Here is a 19540-nt window from a genome sequence, read left to right on the forward strand (position 1 = left end):
AGAAACAACCGTGACGCTTACAGGGATAAGTGCCACAAACAAAGTTAACTACCCACACTGAATGAGGGTGAAAGGGCTACCTAAGTATGGTTCCCAATCAGAGACAACGATAGACAGCTGTCCCTGATTGAGAACCATACCCTGCCAAAACATAGAAATAAAGAAACATAGAAAACGAAACATAGAATTCCCACCCAAATCACACCCGACCAAACCGGAATAGATACATAAAAAGGCTCTCTCAGGTCAGGGTGGGACATATTCTGCCACTGTGTACTCTCTGTTTAGGGCCAAATAACGTTCTAATTTGCTCTGTTTTTTTGTTAATTCTTTCCAATGTGTCAAGTAATTATCTTTTTGTTTTCTCATGATTTGGTTGGGTCTAATTGTATTGCTGTCCTGGGGCTCTGTGGGGTCTGTTTGTGTTTGTGAACAGAGACCCAGAACCAGCATGCTTAGGGGACTCTTCTCCAGGTTCATCTCTCTGTAGGTGATTGCTTTGTCATAAAATGTTTGGGAATCGCTTCCTTTTAGGTGGTTGTAGAATTTAACGTCTCTTTTCTGGATTTTGATAATTACTGGGTATCGGCCTAATTCTGCTCTGCATGCATTATTTAGTGTTTTACATTGTACACAGAGGATATTTTTGCACTCTCTCTCTCTTTCTTTTTCTCCCTCCCGCTCTTTCACTCCCTCTCTCTCTCTAGATGAGTGTCATTTCATATCTATACTTGAATAACATTATGAGTCTCCCAGTCGGCCAGTCTCAACATTTCAATAGTTGTCCTACGAGGTGACCCTATGGGTGTTACATGCCATAAATATCAGTCTCTTTGTATGAGAGACTTGATGCCATTGTATCTATTTTGATAGTTCTGATTGACACATCAAAATTAAGCTTGGAGCACATTTGGAAATGATCAGCCTGCAGAATGCTGTGGTAGCCATGCTGGTTAAGTGTGCCTTCAATTCTAAATAAATCACTGACAGTGTCACCAGCAAAGCACCCCTACACCATTACACCTCCTCCTCTCATGCCTCACGGTGGGAATCAAAAATGTGGAGACCATCCGTTCACCTACCTACCACAGCAGTTGGAACCACAACTCTCAAACCTGGACTCAGACTAAAGGACAGATTTCCACTGGTCTAATGTCCATTACCTCTGTTTCTTGGTCCAAACAAGTCTCTTCTTATTATTGGTGTCCTTTAGCAGTGATTTCTTTGCAGCAATTCAACCATGAAGGCCTTATTCAAGCAGTCTCCTGTGAAGCATTTATTTAGGCTGCAATTTCTTAGGCTGGTAACTCTAATTAACTTATCCTCTATAGCAGAGATAACTCTGGGTCTTCCTTTCCTGTGTTGGTCCTCATGAGAGCCAGTTTCATCATTAGCTTGATGGTTTTGCGACTGCACTTGAAGAAACGCTCAAAATTCTTGATATTTTCCGTGTTGACTGACCTTCATGTCTTAAAGTAATGATGGACTGTCGTTTCTCTTTGCTTATTTGAGCTGTTCTTGCCATACTATGGATTTGGTCTTTTACAAAATAAGGCTATCTTCTGTATACCACCCCTACCTTGTCACAACACAACTGATTGGCTCAAATGCCTTAAGAAGGAAAGAAATTCCACAAATTAACTTTTAACAAGGCACACCTGATAATTGAAATGCATTCCAGGTGACTACCTCATGAAGCTGGTTGAGAGAATACCAAGAGTGTGCAAAGCTGTCATCAAGGCAAAGGGTGGCTGGCTACTTTGGATAATCTCAAATAGAAAATATATTTTGATTTGTTTAACACTTTTTTGGTTACTACATAATTCCATATATGTTATTTCATAGTTTTGATATCTTCACTATTATTCTACAATGTAGAAAATAGTACAAATTAGGAAAAACCCTTAAATGAGTAGGTGTGTACAAACTTTTGCCTGGTACTGTATGCTTGAAGGGTGCTTTCTTTCTTTCTTTTTCGGACCTGAGCCCTATGACCATGTCTCAGGACTACCTGGCCTGATGACTCCTTGCTGTCTCCAGTCCACCTGGTCATGCTGCTGCTCCAGTTTCAACTGTTCTGCCTGTGGCTATGGAACACTGACCTGTTCACTGGAAGTGCTATCTTGTCCCAGACTTGCTGTTTTCAACTCTCTAGAGACAGCAGGAGTGGTAGAGATACTCTGAATGATTGGCTATGAAAAGCGAACTGACATTTACCCCTGTGGTGCTGACCTGTTGCACCCTCTACAACCACTGTGATTATTATTATTTGACTCTGCTGGTCATCTATGAACATTTGAACATCTTGGCCATGTTCTGTTATAATCTTCACCCGGCACAGCCAGAAGGGACTGGCCATCCCCCCCATAGTCTGGTTCCTCTCTAGGTTTCTTCCTAGGTTCCGGCCTTTCTCGGGAGTTTTTCCTAGCCACCGTGCTTCTACACCTGCATTGCTTGTGGTTTTAGGCTGGGTTTCTGTACAGCACTTTGTGACTGATGAAAGAAGGGCTTTATACATCAATTTGATTGATTGATTGCTGTCTTGTTTTCTGTCTTGTTGTGTCTTATGTGTTTGTTGTTATTAGTGTAATGGTGTAATGTCATATTGAAAATTTAAAAAGCTTTATTGACAAAATAAAAACCATTCTTCCTTCAGTTATCTATGGCCAACTCATATTGCTCTGCCTCTTTAATCATAACAAACTGATTATATTTGATCATTTCAGAACATACATGTAGCTTGTTATATTGAATGAGAAGGTAAATTCCTGCCTATATCACATTACCCTAGACCTAGTAGGCTATCATTATCTTCTCAACAGTTTCATTTTATCAACCCACACCACCACTTCAGAGAAATGACAAAGTAAATGGTCTGTCAGATGAAGGCATTTAACTGAAAGACCACTGTCGTATTTTTCCACTGAGCAGCACACCAGACCACCACCCCAACCCCTCTTCCGCTCAATTCTCGCTCTCTGAAACCACAGAATGTTCTATTCTGTGGCAGACACTCTTTTGCGTCGTCTATACTGAGACCAACATCCCCTCAACCTTCCATTTGCTCGTCCCGTTTGAGTACGAACACACCTTTTCCTATATCAAAAAGGAACTTAATTACGGTACATTATTGCCCCAGCCTCTCACATCCATCACATAGTGGACAGACTGGTCAAAGGTGAGTTTTAATGCTGTGTATTTAGTTTTGCTTTGCACCAATTTTATAGAAAGGAAACATACACAAGTAGTTATGTGAATATGGACAAAAATATTATTTTTGAGTACTAATAATTGGATTTGACTTTGATAGTAGGCTGCGGTAACACATTTACTACCACATTAGATAACAAAAGTAAGAGAAATTGAACAAAAAATGAACCAAAAAAACTGTACCGTCAATAAGAGAGTGGCCTTTGAAATGGATAACTAACTAACAAGTGGGATGAAATCGAACAAGATTGAATTTATGCAAGTGTTATGCTTATACCCTATTATGTATTTCCTAGTTGAGGGTCAAGATTCATTTCCATTGAGGATTCAATTCAGGGAATGAATATGATGACGGAACTAGAATTCAACAATAACCATTATGTAAATTGGGAATATTTTTGTAGAAGTTCCATGTAGACCAGCACCAAGTTTTCATATGTTTGTGTAAAATATGGTAAACATTGTTAGCTTATGATCTAGCCTATAGGTTACTTTTGCATGCTGACTTGGTTATATCTTGGTTATCAATAATTGTTTACTTCATTATAATAATTACCCTCTGAAATAACGTTTATTTTTTTCAGCATGAAACAGTGACTTGTAGCTGCCCGTCGCAAACATCTTCTCACCTCATCCAGGATGTCCTTATTGATAGTGTGCCTCTGGGCAGGGCTTATGTTGTCCATTCCTCGTCCCAGTTGCCAATCATGCACCATCGGCTCAGCCAATGAGTGCAAAGAGGCAGAATTTGCTCCTGGAACCAACCTAGCAGGGGAAGGCTTTGACATCACCAAAATGAAACGCAAAGGAGCCTTTGTCATTGACATGAACGTGTGGAAACGCAAAGACAAGACCTGCACCCTCTGTAAGAATCCCTATCTGGAAGGGAAACAACAGAGGCTTCCTTTGGCAGTGGTGGATTGGAGACCAAACCACCAGTGTAGTATGAAAGTGTCCAGTAAACTCCATCGCTCCAGCGAGTCTCTCGTCAGCTCCAGTGGCTCTTCTGTGGAGAATAACTGGCAGGTCAATCTAGAGTTAGAGAAGGGATCAAAAAGTGGGAAGATTATGCTCGCTGGAACCAACTCCAAATTGGCTGAGTACTCCATGGAGAAAACCAAGAGTGACAAGTTCAGTTTCACAAGCCACAGTGTATCCTGCGGGTATTACAGGTAAACATCAGGTGGCCCACACAGCATGAGCTCATTTTACCCATGTGTCTCTGGGTAACCTCATCTCAGTTTCCTTTGGGGATTGTAAATACAAGTGTGTTTTTGCATGTTTATGTCTGGTATATTTCTGTGATCATTTCATTTTATGAGTGTTTGTCTGTATCCATACAATGTTAACCCCCCTCTCTCTTTTCTCTCCACAAATAGCTATCGAGTATCTGGCCAGCCCAAGTTACACCGAGAATTCAAGACAGCAGTGAAGAATCTCCCCAAAATATATCAACAAGAAAACAAACAACGTTATTACAAGCTTATTGATAACTTTGGCACGCATTACATTACCAAGGTGAGGGAGAGAGATGGTCAACATCAATGTTGTAAATCATCAAGGCAATAGGCACACAAACTAAATAGCAAAATTAGGGATGTTTGCCCCTAGATGTGCAGTTTACTGGCATCTCTCTGGGAACCTTCATTACTTTCTACCTCTCATCCTGTGTGTAGGTGAGCCTGGGTGGAACGGTGCAGTCTGTGACCAGTATCAAGCAGTGCCAGGCCAGCCTGCAGGGTCTCAGTGCGGAGGAGGTGAAGATGTGTCTGGATGTGGAGGCGTCTGCCAGTGTGGGTGACAGCAACAGCTTGAAGACTGAGTTCAAGCACTGTCAGGAGGATAAGTCTAAGACAGAGAGCAAGGCCAGCTTCTCCAGTGTCTTCAATGATAGGTGGGGAATTATAGTCTGCTGCTTTTTCACATATAGATTCTCCCTCACACAATTTCTTTATTTCTGTCTCTCTCTCTCTTCACACTTCCCTAATCAATACATACTCTCCCTTGCTGAAATGTGTATTGCCCCTCACAAAAACCTTTTCCCCCTCTGACACCCTACAGGTTCACAGAGGTGAAAGGTGGCCACACCACAGAACCAGAGCTCCTCTTCTCTGCTGAAAAAGATCCCGCCTCCTACAAGGCATGGCTGGACTCCCTACCACACTATCCGGACATTGTCTCCTATTCGTTGGAATCTCTCCATGAGTTGCTGCCCACCACCAACCCAGCTCGGAAGCACCTGCGCAAGGCCATCAGCGACTACATCCTGGAGAAGGCCTTGTGGAAGAACTGTTCTGAACCCTGTCAAACTGGCATCAAAAGTGACCACAGAGACTCCTGCGTCTGCAGCTGCCACAACAACCCCGGGGTGAGCGCCGACTGCTGCCCCACCCGCAAGGGCCTGGCGCGGGTGGTCATCACTGTTCAGAGAGGGGCCAACCTGTGGGGAGACCACACCACTGCCACTGACGGCTACGTGAAGGTGGCTTTCGCAGGCCAGACAATCGGACGCACTACAGTTATCTACAACAACAACAACCCCAGCTGGGCAATGAGCTATGACCTGGGAACCGTGGATCTGTCAACCAGTAAGAAGCTGAGATTTGAGGTGTGGGACGAGGACGACAAGTGGAACGACGACCTGTTAGGAGAATGTGAGAAGGAGCTGACAGCCGGGGTGAAGGAGGATCTCTGCAACCTCCAGCATGGCCAAATGTTCTACAAGTGGGAGGCGGTGTGTGCCCCCAGTCTAGGTGGCTCCGCCTGTATGGACTATGTGCCCTCCCCTATGAATCCCCACCTGGAGAAGGTTTATGTGTCTCGCCACTCCCGTCTCATTCCAAAGGACATGCTGGTGAGTATGGGAGTGTTGGTGGACAGACCCAATCTCCATGGCAACAAGAGCCTCAGTCCAGGGAACAGAGAGTGTGGTCGATTTTAGAGGTATGCATGGTGAACCATGTCAAAACCCCAGATCTTTTTTCAGGTAGATTTCTCCAACCTAAAATAATAAAATAAATGTTTTGGTAAAATGTGTTTTGCTTTCTATACTGTATCTTTGAATTCAAGAGTGGCACAGCGGTCTTAGGCACTGCATCTCTGTGCAAGAAGCGTCACTACAGTCCCTGGTTCAAATCCAGGCTGTATCACATCTGGCCATTATTGAGAGTCCCATAGGGTGGTGCACAATTGGCCCAGCATTGTCTGGGTTTGGCCGGGGTAGAGCGTCGTTGTAAATAAGAATTTGTTCTTAACTGACATGCCTAGTTAAATAAAGGTTACATTTAAAGTTGCTTGTTTTGTACTTGTTTGTGTTTATTTACAAGGTAGCTTGCATTCAGTTTCAGATTGTTGAATGATTGGGTTACTTTATGCATAATAAAATGCTTATAGCACACACAGGGAGATCTCGTTTATGTCTCAAATGCAAAGTTCTCTGAAGTTAACAATCAGGCAATATGTACATGTTGATGCAAGATGAGCACGTGCATAGCTGTCATTTCTTTTTCTGTCAGGTGTTGTATTGTTACGTTATGTTGCATTTGGTTTCATTTACTGTATGTGAGATATCAGTTGTTTGAAGGCACAGTTGCATTACTTGAGAGAGGAAGGGCTATGGTTTCCTGTGCACGGATAAAGTTTAGGGGACGCCATGCAAAAGACGAATGAAACGAACTGCCGTGTTGAGATAACGACAAAACTATTTCCATTGTGGAACATGATAAAGGTCTTTGGGGATACATTGTCAGTAATATCAATACAGTAACATAAGAAGTACTATGTCATGAACAAACACCACTGGCATACTGAGGTATTAAGGAATAGTTTTTCATACACATGACATCTTCTGTATTGAAAATCCATCACAATATCCCAGAGAATATCTCTCTTTATAATGACCTCAGAAGAACTCAGGTGTCAGGTTTTGGGAACAGGTCTTTGAATTTTATTTTATTTGGTGTTGATTTAAACTCATAGAGCTTCAGTCTTAAAACTCAACCCCCACATCACATATACAGTACATGTACAATACTGGTGCCAAGGTTAAAAGAATGAGGAGACTGACAGACATTATACGGTTGCTTTCTGCCCTTTAGTGTGAAATGGATATGAACACAAACACACTGGCAACACAATCTCCAAAACCAGTAGAGGAAGAGAGGGGACAGACACACAACAACACAAAAGACAAGGACCATGAACAAAAAACCAGACAAATACAGAACGAAAATGGAATAGCTAAATGTAACAACAGACCAAACAACAAACATCACCATGAACACATGACGGAACGGAACAAATATTCACTTCAAGAAGGCCTCAGCTGATTGACTTAACCTGGACAGAGAAGGAGAGAGAGAGATAAGAAATGTTGTTAAGTGAAGCAGCTGGTTAAAGAGGACAATAAAACAAGGTAGATCATGAAGCTCTGATCTAAATGACTAGTAAGGTGACTTCATGTGCTCAGTCACAGAGACAAGCATAAATGAGCAACAAACACTCATCCCACCCACCTTTGTACCCTCCATTTCCAAAGAATCCAGTCAGTCCACCACCACCATATTTGCTTTCCTTCCCTCCTGCTCCTGAAGGAGACACACAGTCAGAGGTTTAGGTTTTGTTAATTCAGCAGACAACAAAACAACCAAATGACAAAACAAACAAAAATGCAACAGTGTTAATGGACATCCCTGGTTAGATGTAGGAACCAGTGGAGGCTGGTGAGGGGAGGATGGTTTACAGTAATGGCTGGAATGGAGTCAATGAAATGGAATGCAACACATTTCATTCCATTCCATCCACTCCATTCCAATCAATAATCTCCCTCTCTATACGATAATTACTATAACAGCTGGAATGTATCTACTCCATTCCATCTACTCCATTCCAATCAATAATCTCCCTCTCTATACTATAATTACTATAATGATCTACTCCATTCTAATCAATAATCTCCCTCTCTATACTATAATTACTATAATGATCTACTCCATTCCAATCAATAATCTCCCTCTCTATACTATAATTACTATAATGATCTACTCCATTCTAATCAATAATCTCCCTCTCTATACTATAATTACTATAATGATCTACTCCATTCCAATCAATAATCTCCCTCTCTATACTATAATTACTATAATGATCTACTCCATTCTAATCAATAATCTCCCTCTCTATACTATAATTACTATAATGATCTACTCCATTCTAATCAATAATCTCCCTCTCTATACTATAATTACTATAATGATCTACTCCATTCTAACCAATAATCTCCCTCTCTATACTATAATTACTATAATGATCTACTCCATTCCAGCCATCACTATGGGCCGTTCTCCCCTTACCAGCCTCCACTGATAGTAACTAATATGGTTATTCTGACAGAAGAGAGCAGGACTTTCAGTCAGGGAATGTGACTTTATAACTCACCGTTACTGTAGGGGGCACTCTGACCTGCACCCAGCTGTCCTTGACCATAGCCTAAGCAGTGACAAGATGAGTCGTAACAATATTTACCACAAACAGGACACACAGAGACACAAGGGACATTTACAAGACACGCACAGAACACTCACAACAGACTAACACTGAAAAATGTGTGCTCTTCCTCACCCACATGCATTCACACCTTAAGCAGTTACCACACACATCATTTCCTGAGGCAAGCAGTGTAGGGGATGTGGTTGTGAGTGTGAGTTTAATCACCTGCTGGCTGTGCTCCAAAGCCCCCTCCGTTTCCTGAAACGACAAAAGACAAGTACCCACATGTAAATAGGAGGAACAACGACAAACACATTCAGACATACTACAGAAAACACACAACATCATATATAGCACATGAGCAGACGGACGTGCAGACACACAAACGCATACATATAGCGACAGACGACACGATATAGGACAAACGGACGTGTACATAAAGACATATACCATTTTTGCAAGGTGGTTTCCCACCACCAGTCGCAGGTCCATAAGGCTGTGCACCCTGTTGTGCACCCTGTGGCAATCCACCGTTGCCTTTAGAGAGAAAGTCAGAGACAGCAGAAGCAAGACAGGTTTAGAGAGAAATTACCACACAAACAAGCACATTGTACAAACACAATCTCCGTCTCTCTTTCCCTTTCTCTTTCTCTCTCTCTCACACACACACACACACACACACACACACACACACACACACACACACACACACACACACACACACACACACACACACACACTACCAGTCTCACCATATTTGCCAGAGGATTTGCCTCCATCACCACCAAGGCCCAGTTGCTGAGCACCATAAGGGAAGCTTCCATCACCTGCTGGGAGAGTTTATTACAACAAGTGTATTTAATTGTGTCTAATACTGTTACAACAAGACCTCACATAAACATTCACAACCACACACACAAACAGTTTTTTTTCTTCCTCACACATCCACACTGTATAAGCAGGGTCACAAGTCACAGCAAAGAATTGTAATACAAAAGATTCCTTGGGTCACAATGCTCTTACCATCCAGTCCAGCAGTATTGACTGGGGCTCCATTGTAAGGAAGCTGACTGACTCCTCCCCCTGTGGAACACCACAAGGGTCGGTTATAGAGTCTCATCATCTCTCCTCCCACCCCACAGACCACATCAATGCATGGAAAACATATGACTCAATTATGGCATCAACTGTATGCAAATGTGTAAAATGACAATGATTATTGGCTTTCCTGTGACAGCAGTGACCTTTGAGTTTTTGACAGTGACCTTTGAGTCCCTCTGTTGCTGCTTCAGTGTTCATCACTGACTTGCTTTTTTCTTTGTCTAATCCTTCTCTTCTCTCCATCTCTACTTTTCACCCTTTCTCTACCTCTTTATTTTTCCTGACCACTCAGTTTTTTCAGTCCTTTTTCTGCCTCTATTTTCTCTTGTTCTTCCTTTGTTCACCCTCCCCTCTCTTTAGAGTGTATTTACCCAGGCCAGTATCATGCCCCAGCCCCATAGGCTATGCAAACCCGTAGGGCTCTGGGCCGTACCCGCCCAACTTCCCACCATCAGGCCACAGCCCAGCAGGGACCACAGGCTGGCCCCCATAAGACAGAGCACCACCAGGACCAGAGCCAGCACTCCCTACAGACACACACAGGGTACTGCATGAAGGAGGAGGCATGTGAGTTAAACAGAGATGGATTACACAGATTACACAGTGTTGATCAGAGTGAGCATAGAGATTATGTCAGATGAGAAGTGAAACACAGAATGTGTGTATGATTGTGTGAAGGTAATCATAAAATGTAGGGACTTCAATTTGTTTCGCTATGTGTCCTTTAGAATGAAGATATGTGTAGATGTCATCATCCAGATGATGTCATGAATGATGTGCTGAACATGCATATTTTGATGAGCTGGCATTCCTGAAACAGATGTTTTTCAAACATAATTGTCTGGTTAAAGGGGTCATCCATATGGTGCACGTTTATGGATTATCACATGATTATGGATTATCACAGGATTATGGATGAATTGATCAGGTATGCTTCAGATGGTCATTCCTGATGGTAATTCGGAGTGTTTAGGATGAGTGATTAGGTATTACACCGTGACATGTCCAGGGAGCGTTTCATTGCTTTCGTTAGCATGCATGTTTTGGAGTGTGATGTTATTAGTGACATCAATTAGGGTGAAAGTTATTCTCCTTCCATGTGTACGTCCTGCTTGTTAGCAGAGGAATAAAACAAATGATGAAACCCTGGGCGGTAACTCTGTGGTTAGATAGAGGTCCCCTAAAGTGATGAAGAAAATCCCACATAAGACAACTAGGAGATATTGACAAGACATGGTTGGCAGAACATTGGCACGGTTCAGAGTTATTTCCATATGGGAGACAATTGCTACACCTAGCGTCCACACTGTTACATTACACTTAGTGTCCACAATGTTACATTACACCTAGCGTCCACACTGTTATGTTACATCTAGCGTCCACACCGTTACATTACACCTAGCGTCCACACTGTTACATTACACATAGCGTCCACAATGTTACATTACACCTGGTGTCCACACTGTTACATTACAACTAGCGTCCACACTGTTACATTACACCTGGCATCCACACTGTTATATTACACCTAGTGTCCACAATGTTACATTACACCTGGTGTCCATACTGTTACATTACACTTAGCGTCCACACTGTTACATTACACCTAGTGTCCACAATGTTACATTACACCTGGCATCCACACTGTTACATTACACCTGGCATCCACACTGTTACATTACACCTGGCATCCACACTGTTACATTACACCTGGCATCCACACTGTTACATTACACCTGGCGTCCACACTGTTACATTACACCTGGCGTCCACACCGTTACATTACACCTGGCATTCACACTGTTACATTACACCTAGCGTCCACACTGTTACATTACACCTAGCGTCCACACTGTTACATTACACCTAGTGTCAACACTGTTACATGACACATGGCATGTTATATGATTATGACATGACAAAATACTTTCCTCTTACCTCTCTCAATGCAGACTTTGAATGGTTGTTATTTGTTTTGAGTAGGCCTAAGTAAATTATGATGTTATAACTACTTATGAGTTGTTATGACAGCTTAGTTTTATAATGCACTATAATGCCTTATTTGAATATATGCCTCATAGAAAGTGTTACTGACCTTCCTCATCTTACTGAGAGCGAGTCAAGTTCCCATAGAATAGAGTAGTTACCAGATTGAGATATTATTGAGTTATTATTTATACTGCTGGTGATTCCCTGATCCACCTCTACGCAGACGACACCATTCTGTATACATCTGGCCCTTCTTTGGACACCATGCTAACAAACCTCCAGATGAGCTTCAATGCAATACAACACTCCTTCCGTGGTCTCCAACTGCTCTTAAATGCAAGCAAAACTAAATGCATGCTCTTCAACCGATCGCTGCCCGCACCAGCCCGCCTGTCCAGCATCACTACCCTGGATGGTTCTGACCTAGAATATGTGGACAACTACAAATACCTAGGTGTCTGGTTAGACTGTAAACTTTCCTTCTAGACTCACATTAAGCATCTCCAATCCAAAATTAAATCTCGAATCGGCTTCCTATTTCGCAATGGCATTCCTTCACTCATGCTGCCAAACATACCCTCGTAAAAAAGACTATCCTACCGATCCTTGACTTCGGCGATGTCATTTACAAAATAGCCTCTAACACTCTACTCAGCAAATTGGATGTAGTCTATCACAGTGTCATCCGTTTTGTCACCAAAGCCCCATATACTACCCACCACTGCGACCTGTATGCTCTCTTTGGCTGGCACTCGCTTCATATTCGTCGCCAAACCCACTGGCTCCAGGTCATCTATAAGTCTTTGCTAGATAAAGCCCGCCTTATCTCAGCTCACTGGTCACCATAGCAGCACCCACCCTTAGTACGCGCTCTAGCAGGTATATTTCACTGGTCACCCCCAAAGCCAACTCCTCTTTGGCCGTCTTTCCTTCCAGTTCTCTGCTGCCAATGACTGGAACGAATTGCAAAAATCACTGAAGCTGTACATAGCCCATCTGTAAATAGCCCACCCAACTACCTCTTTCCCATATTGTTCTTTTTTCTTCTGCTCCTTTGCACCCCAGTCTACTTGCACATTCATCTTCTGCACATCTATCACTCCAGTGTTCAATTGCTAAATTGTAATTATTATGCCACTATGGCCTATTTATTGCCTGACCTGCCTAATCTTACTACATTTGCACACACTGTATATAGACTTTTCTATTGTGTTATTGACTGTACGCTTGTTTATCCCATGTGTAACTCTGTGTTGCTTGTGTCGCACTGCTTTGCTTTATCTTGGCCAGGTCGCAGATGTAAATGAGAACTTGTTCTCAACTGGCCACCTGGTTATATAAAGGTGAAATAAAAAAAATAATGAGTTGTTACTGGTTTATGAATGGTTACCTCCTGCTCCCTTCCCTGCCTTGCCTCCCAGCCCAGCAGCACCATCCGCTAACACTGTTGGGTACCCAATCCCTGAAACATAATTATAATCATCAATCAATTATAATTATGTCTATATGTGAGTGGGTCAGTTAGTTGGTCAGCCACCCACAGATGTTAGTTGGTTGGCTATAGATGATGAGACCTACCGGCTCCATAACCATTGCCTCCAGTACTAGCACCGTAGCCATTGCCATAGCCTGTGGAGAAGAGGGGACATGTTAAAAACCTTGACAAGAAAGCAGACATTTAGTCTAAAACAAAGTCCCCAAACAACACTGCATGCAGCTTTCCAGCTCCTCTAGCTTTAGCGTGGGCTTGTTAAATGTTGTGGCAGAAGTTTTCCACAACAGTACTTCCTGTACAGGGGATAGAAAGGTTAACAGATAAGGACAGGTGCATGCCATGTACAGACAGACAGACAGACAGACAGACAGACAGACAGACAGAGACACATGCCGGCGCCAAATACCTGCAGGCACTGCATTTGTCCCCCCAGCTGGGCCTCCACCTGCATTAGAACAAAAGAAGTCAAGGTCCCTTCCTGGTGGTACAGACCCCAAGGATCTGTCTTCTCTCATTTAAGATCACTTCTCAGTGACAACTTTGGTGCAGTTGTCTTCCGTCTCTAGAGAGGCAGCTATGTTTCACACTGCTACTGTAATCCTCAGTCATTCCCAACATATCTATTGAATCTCGTATTTCATCGTCAATGCCTCAGCTCTTTACTTCAGTCTACAGTGTCCTCTAACTGTAGTTATATTTTAAGGCATTTGACCTTAATAAAGGAATTTGACCTCAGCATTTGACAAGAGGAAGCATGCTGACTCACCATTCCCATAGCCGTTGCCCGCTCCAGCCCCGGGGTATGCTCCTCCCATTTGATCACCATAACCTGTGAGGACAACCAAAAAACATTAGAGCACAGCACATCATTCATAGAGAGAGTACTATATGGGATATTTCAATAAAGAGAAAAGAGGAGATTGAAGAAGAGTGAAGATGGCAAATGGAAATGAGAGAGAAAATTAAAGGGAGAGATAATAAGAGAGCAAGAGAAACAGAGAAAGATAGAAAATTAGAACTAGAGAGTGCAAAAGTGTGATATTTAATAGGCCTTACCCGCTGATTTGCCTGCTCCACCCTGGGGGTATCCTCCTGCTCCACCCTGGGGATATCCTCCCTGTCCCAGATTGGCACCTGAGAGAAAGAGAGAGAGAGAGAGAGAGAGAGAGAGAGAGAGAGAGAGAGAGAGAGAGGGAGAAAGAGAGAGAGAGGAAGAGGGCAAATGAGAGTGAAAGAGAAAAAAGAGAATAGAAAGAGAGAGAGCGAGTAGAAAGAAAGAGAGAAATAAAGAGAAAAACATGGCGACAAAGTAAAAGACTCACCACCGCCAGCTTTGCCTGGTTTTCCTGCTCCACCCTGGGGGTATCCACCTGCTCCACCCTGGGGGTATCCACCTGCTCCACCCTGGGGGTATCCTCCTGCTCCACCCTGGGGGTATACACCTGCTCCACCCTGGGGATATACACCTGCTCCACCCTGGGGGTATACACCTGCTCCACCCTGTGGGTATCCACCTACTCCACCCTGGGGGTATCCACCTGCTCCACCCTGGGGGTATCCACCTGCTCCACCCTGGGGGTATCCACCTGCTCCACCCTGGGGGTATCCACCTGCTCCACCCTGGGGGTATCCTCCCTGTCCCAGACTGGCACCTGAGATAGAAAGCAAGAGCGAGAAAGAGTGAAAAATTGATTAAGATAGAAAAAAATAGAAATACAAAGATATATAAAGAGAGACAGAAATAGAAAGACAAAGATATATAAAGAGACAGAAATAGAAAGACAAAGATAAATAAAGAGAGACAGAAATAGAAAGACAAAGATAAATAAAGAGACAGAAATAGAAAGACAAAGATAAATAAAGAGACAGAAATAGAAAGACAAAGATATATAAAGAGAGACAGAAATAGAAAGACAAAGCGAAAAGCTTTGCCTGCTCCATTCTGGGGGTATCCTCCTTGTCCAAGACCTGTAGCATAGGTGCATTCATTACTCAAGCGATCATCTACTTTTAAAATAATTTCAATTACATCACCTAACATGCATTAGAATGTACTGTGAAGAGGTAACATGGAACCTGTGGCAGGTTTGGTTTCCAATGACTTTCTTTATGCCACAGAATAGTGAGCCATCCATTGAAAGGAGAGAAGATGTTGGTTAGGTTTCGGTCTGTCAGTGTCAGTTCCATTACCTGCTCCATAGCCGTTGTTTCCTGCCCCAGGGTAGCTGCCTGCTCCGGCACCGTAGCCTGTGGAATAAGTCAACAAAGCTCAGCACAAAACCCTGTGATTGACTTGAGATTGAGCGACACGATCCCTAAACTCATCGCATTGTGATTGACCCTGTTACCTGTGAAGGAAAACATACAGCGAGCACTCATCACATAATGCTGCCATTGGCTCCAAGCCTGCAGAGCACAACATCCATGCACATTACATATCACTGGGATTAGGCCGTAGCTTGTGACACTCAACATCCATGCACATTACATGTCACTGTGATTAGGCCGTAGCTTGTGACACTCAACATCCATGCTTACCACATAACTGTGACCAATCAGAAAGATATGTTTACACAAATTCAAGCCACAGTGAAAATAAGACAAACCTGCAACTCAGGTCAAATGTCAAGTCAACCATCCCTAAAGCAATTCATCAAAAGCTTCCAGTGTGCTTCTAGAACACAAACATAGAGCCAACAAGACCGGTGCATCATTCATAGAGGGTGTTATCATATACAGTGCCTTCGGAAAGTATTTAGACCCCTTGACTTTTCCCACATTTTGTTACCTCACAGACTTATTCTAAACTTAATTAAATAATGTTTTTCCCCTCCTCAATCTACACACAATACTGCACAATGACAAAGCAAAAACAGGTTTTTAGACATTTTTGCTAATTTATAAAAAATAAAAATGGAAATATCACATTTACATAAGTATTCAGAACCTTTACTCAGTACTTTGTTAAAGCAGCTTTGGCAGCGATTACAGCATTGCCTCTTCTTGGGTATGATGCTATAAGCTTGGCACACCTGTATTTGGAGAGATTCTCCCATTCTTCCCTGCAGATCTTCTCCAACTCTGTCAGGTTGGATGGGGAGCGTTGCTGCACACCTATTTTCAGGTCTCTCCAGAGATGTTCGATCGTGTTCACGTCCAGGCTCTGGCTGGGCCGCTCAAGGACATTCAGAGACTTGTCCCGAAGCCACTCCTATGTTGTCTTGGCTGTGTGCTTATGGCCGTTATCCTGTTGTAAGGTGAACATTTGCCCCAGTTTGAGGTCCTGAGCACTCTGGAGCAGGTTTTCATCAAGGATCTCTCTGACTTTGCTCTGTTCATCTTTACCTCAATCCTGACTAGTCTCCCAGTCACTGCACAGTCATGTGCCTTTTACTGAGGCGTGGCTTTAGTCTTGCCACTCTACTATAAAGGCCTGATTGGAGGAGTGCTGCAGAGATGGTTGTCCTTCTGGAAGGTTCTCCCAGGCAGCTCTAGGAAGAGTCAAGGTTGTTCCAAACTTCTTCCATTTAAGAATGATGGAGGCCATTGTGTTCTTGGGGACCTTCAATGCTGCAGACATTTTTTGGTACCTTTCCCCAGATCTGTGTCTAAAAACCTGTTCTCAGTTTGTCATTATTGGGTATTGTGTGTAGATTGATGAGGATTTTTTATTTATTTAATCCATTTTAGAACAAGGCTGTAATGTAACAAAATGTGGAAAAAGTCAAGGGGTCTGAATACTTTCCTAGGGCACTTTAGCCATTCACACAAAGTGATCGCTACAAATGACAGTTAATGGCACATGCAGGTGGATATAACACACAGACTGCTAGATTGTATGGGGTTACCAGTTTTGGTTGCTTTAGCACCCTGTCCATTGGGCTCTCCCACTCCTGGACCATATCCTAGAGACCACAACAAATGTTACTCGACACTGCTACCTTCACAATATTACAGACACAAAGGAAAATAGAAAAAAGGGACAGACACAGAGGTTTACCATTGCCTTTGGCTCCCTGATCCCTGGGAACTCCAGCTCCTGGACCATATCCTGGAGACCACTAAACAAGTTAGCTCTGTAGCTTATAATAACAGAAACAGCGTCCCTCTGTTATAGCGCTTGCAACACTAAGGGTTGTGGGTTCGATTCCCGCTGGGGCCAACCATTTATAAAATGTATGCATGCGTGACTTAAAGTCGCTTTGGTTAACAGTGTCTGCTAAATGGCATATATTATCATATATTATGTGTCCGGCTCGAAGGACCATGAAAAACACCACCACCCAGAGAGTGGTTTAAAATAAGAAACATATCGCCCTGTCTCCTTCTACTGTGTCATTGTCCAAACAGGGGACCCACTTTAAACAGTACCTCTCCCTGTGTCCAACCCTCACTGGATGGTGCTCAGACACAGTGACGTTACAGAGACTGAGAAAGAGGTTTACCATTGCTTTTAGCACCATTGAGAACTCCAGCTCCTGGACCATATCCTAGAGACCACAACAAGTGTTACAACTAGAGGTCAACCGATTAATCGGAATGGCCGATTAATTAGGGCCAATTTCAAGTTTTCATAACAATCGGGGTTTTTTGGACACCGATCACGGCTGATTACTTTGCACTCCACGAGGAGACCGCGTGGCAGGCTGACTACCTGTTATGCGAGTGCAGCAAGGAGCCAAGGTAAGGTGCTAGCTAGCATTAAACGTATCTTATGAAAAACAATCATTCTTAACATAATCACTAGTTAACTACACATGGTTGATGATATTACTAGTTTATCTAGCTTGTCCTGCGTTGCATATAATCGATGCGGTGCCTGTTAATTTATCATTGAATCATAGCCTACTTCACCAAATGGTTATTTAACAAGTGCATTCGCGAAAAAAGCACCTTCGTTGCACCAATGTGTACCTAACCATAAACATCAACGCCTTTCTTAAAATCAATACACAAGTATATATTTTTAAACCTGCATATTTAGATAATATTGCCTGCTAACATGAATTTCTTTTAACTAGGGAAATTGTGTCACTTCTCTTGCGTTCTGTGCAACAGAGTCAGGGTATATGCAGCAGTTTGGGCCGCCTGGCTCGTTGCGAACTGTGTGAAGACCAACTTCACCAAACAGGGGATGACTTAACAAAAGCGCATTTGCGAAAAAAGCACAATCGTTGCACAAATGTACCTAATCATAAACATCACTGCCTTTCTTAAAATCTGGTGGCGTAACTTGTTGTTCCCCTTGCTCTGCAAGGGCCGCGGCTTTTGTAGAGCGATGGGTAACGATGCCCTCAATGGTGGCTGTTGTTGATGTGTTCCTGGTTCGAGCACAGGTAGGGGCGAGGAGAGGGACGGAAGCTATACTGTTACACTGGCAATATTAAAGTGCCTATAAGAACATCCAATAGTCAAAGGTATATGAAATACAAATGGTATAGAGAGTAATAGTCTGATAATAACTACAACCTAAAACTTCTTACTTGGGAATATTGAAGACTCATGTTGAAAAGAACCACCACATATGTTCTCATATTCTGAGCAAGGAACTTAAACGTTAGCTTTTTTACATGGCACATATTGCACTTTTCCTTTCTTCTCCAACACTTGGTTTTTGCATTATTTAAACCAAATTGAATATGTTTCATTATTTATTTGAGGCTAAATTGATTTTATTGATGTATTATATTAAATTAAAATAAAAGTGTTCATTCAGTATTGTTGTAATTATCATTATTGCAAATACCTTTTAAAAAATTGTCCGATTAATCGGTATCGGCTTTTTTTGGTCCTCCAATAATCGGTATCGGCGTTGAAAAATCATGATCGGTCGACCTCTAGTTACAACCACTGATTATTCAAAACCATTTGCATTCCCACAACACACTGCTCTTTATCCTAGTAATTCAAAACATAGATTCTTAGCCATGCGCAAAAAAAAAACTAGCTGAGACTAGCTGACTAGCATTTGGGAGGCTATCAGCAAATTTCATGTCACCAAAAACATATTTTTTAAGATAGTTCTAAATATACAGCTCCACTTCAATACAGAAAGAGACAGAGACAGACTGTGACACAGATAGGGTATCAAAGGTTTACCATTGCTTTCAGCACCGCTGGGTTGCTGAACTCCTGGACCATATCCTAGACCACACTAGTGATTACTTTACACTATTTGCTCAACACTGTTTACAATTGACCATTGGAAAGCTCGGTTACATCCTTTCCAGAACAGTTATAGGCATTCAATAAGTCTGT

At 42.6% G+C, this 19540-nt stretch overlaps 2 protein-coding genes across 51 annotated transcripts in view; one reads left to right on the forward strand and one right to left on the reverse strand.

Moving 5' to 3' along the window:
* Positions 1-3033: 3033 nt before the first annotated feature.
* On the forward strand, positions 3034-6242 carry prf1 (perforin). The gene is given in 5 exon segments (NM_001134847.1): positions 3034-3178; positions 3795-4382; positions 4590-4728; positions 4887-5104; positions 5272-6242. Coding segments are annotated over 4 exon segments (1770 nt in total). The 5' UTR covers positions 3034-3178; positions 3795-3849; the 3' UTR covers positions 6152-6242.
* Positions 6243-7128: 886 nt separating this feature from the next.
* LOC110538997 (glycine-rich cell wall structural protein 1.8) overlaps positions 7129-19540 on the reverse strand; it is a 29926-nt gene continuing 17514 nt past the window's right edge. For 11 of the 50 annotated variants that reach the window (XM_036938771.1, XM_036938767.1, XM_036938763.1 and 8 more), the window contains 15 exons: positions 15473-15529; positions 15216-15250; positions 14605-14917; positions 14339-14416; positions 14049-14111; positions 13689-13727; positions 13366-13416; positions 13178-13249; positions 9721-9780; positions 9450-9527; positions 9148-9234; positions 8923-8955; positions 8647-8697; positions 7725-7796; positions 7129-7548 (listed from right to left, as the gene is read on the reverse strand). In XM_036938771.1, the coding sequence (XP_036794666.1) occupies positions 7544-7548; positions 7725-7796; positions 8647-8697; positions 8923-8955; positions 9148-9234; positions 9450-9527; positions 9721-9780; positions 13178-13249; positions 13366-13416; positions 13689-13727; positions 14049-14111; positions 14339-14416; positions 14605-14917; positions 15216-15250; positions 15473-15529 (1094 nt within the window). In that variant the 3' untranslated portion in view covers positions 7129-7543. Of the gene's footprint in view, positions 7549-7724; positions 7797-8646; positions 8698-8922; positions 8956-9147; positions 9235-9449; positions 9528-9720; positions 9781-13177; positions 13250-13365; positions 13417-13688; positions 13728-14048; positions 14112-14338; positions 14417-14604; positions 14935-15214; positions 15251-15472; positions 15530-17130; positions 17188-19540 lie in introns of all 50 variants that reach the window. The other 39 variants (XM_036938730.1, XM_036938736.1, XM_036938731.1 and 36 more) reach the window with 14 other exon arrangements.

Source organism: Oncorhynchus mykiss, chromosome 12, assembly GCF_013265735.2.
Source record: "Oncorhynchus mykiss isolate Arlee chromosome 12, USDA_OmykA_1.1, whole genome shotgun sequence".
NCBI classification, from domain to species: domain Eukaryota; kingdom Metazoa; phylum Chordata; class Actinopteri; order Salmoniformes; family Salmonidae; genus Oncorhynchus; species Oncorhynchus mykiss.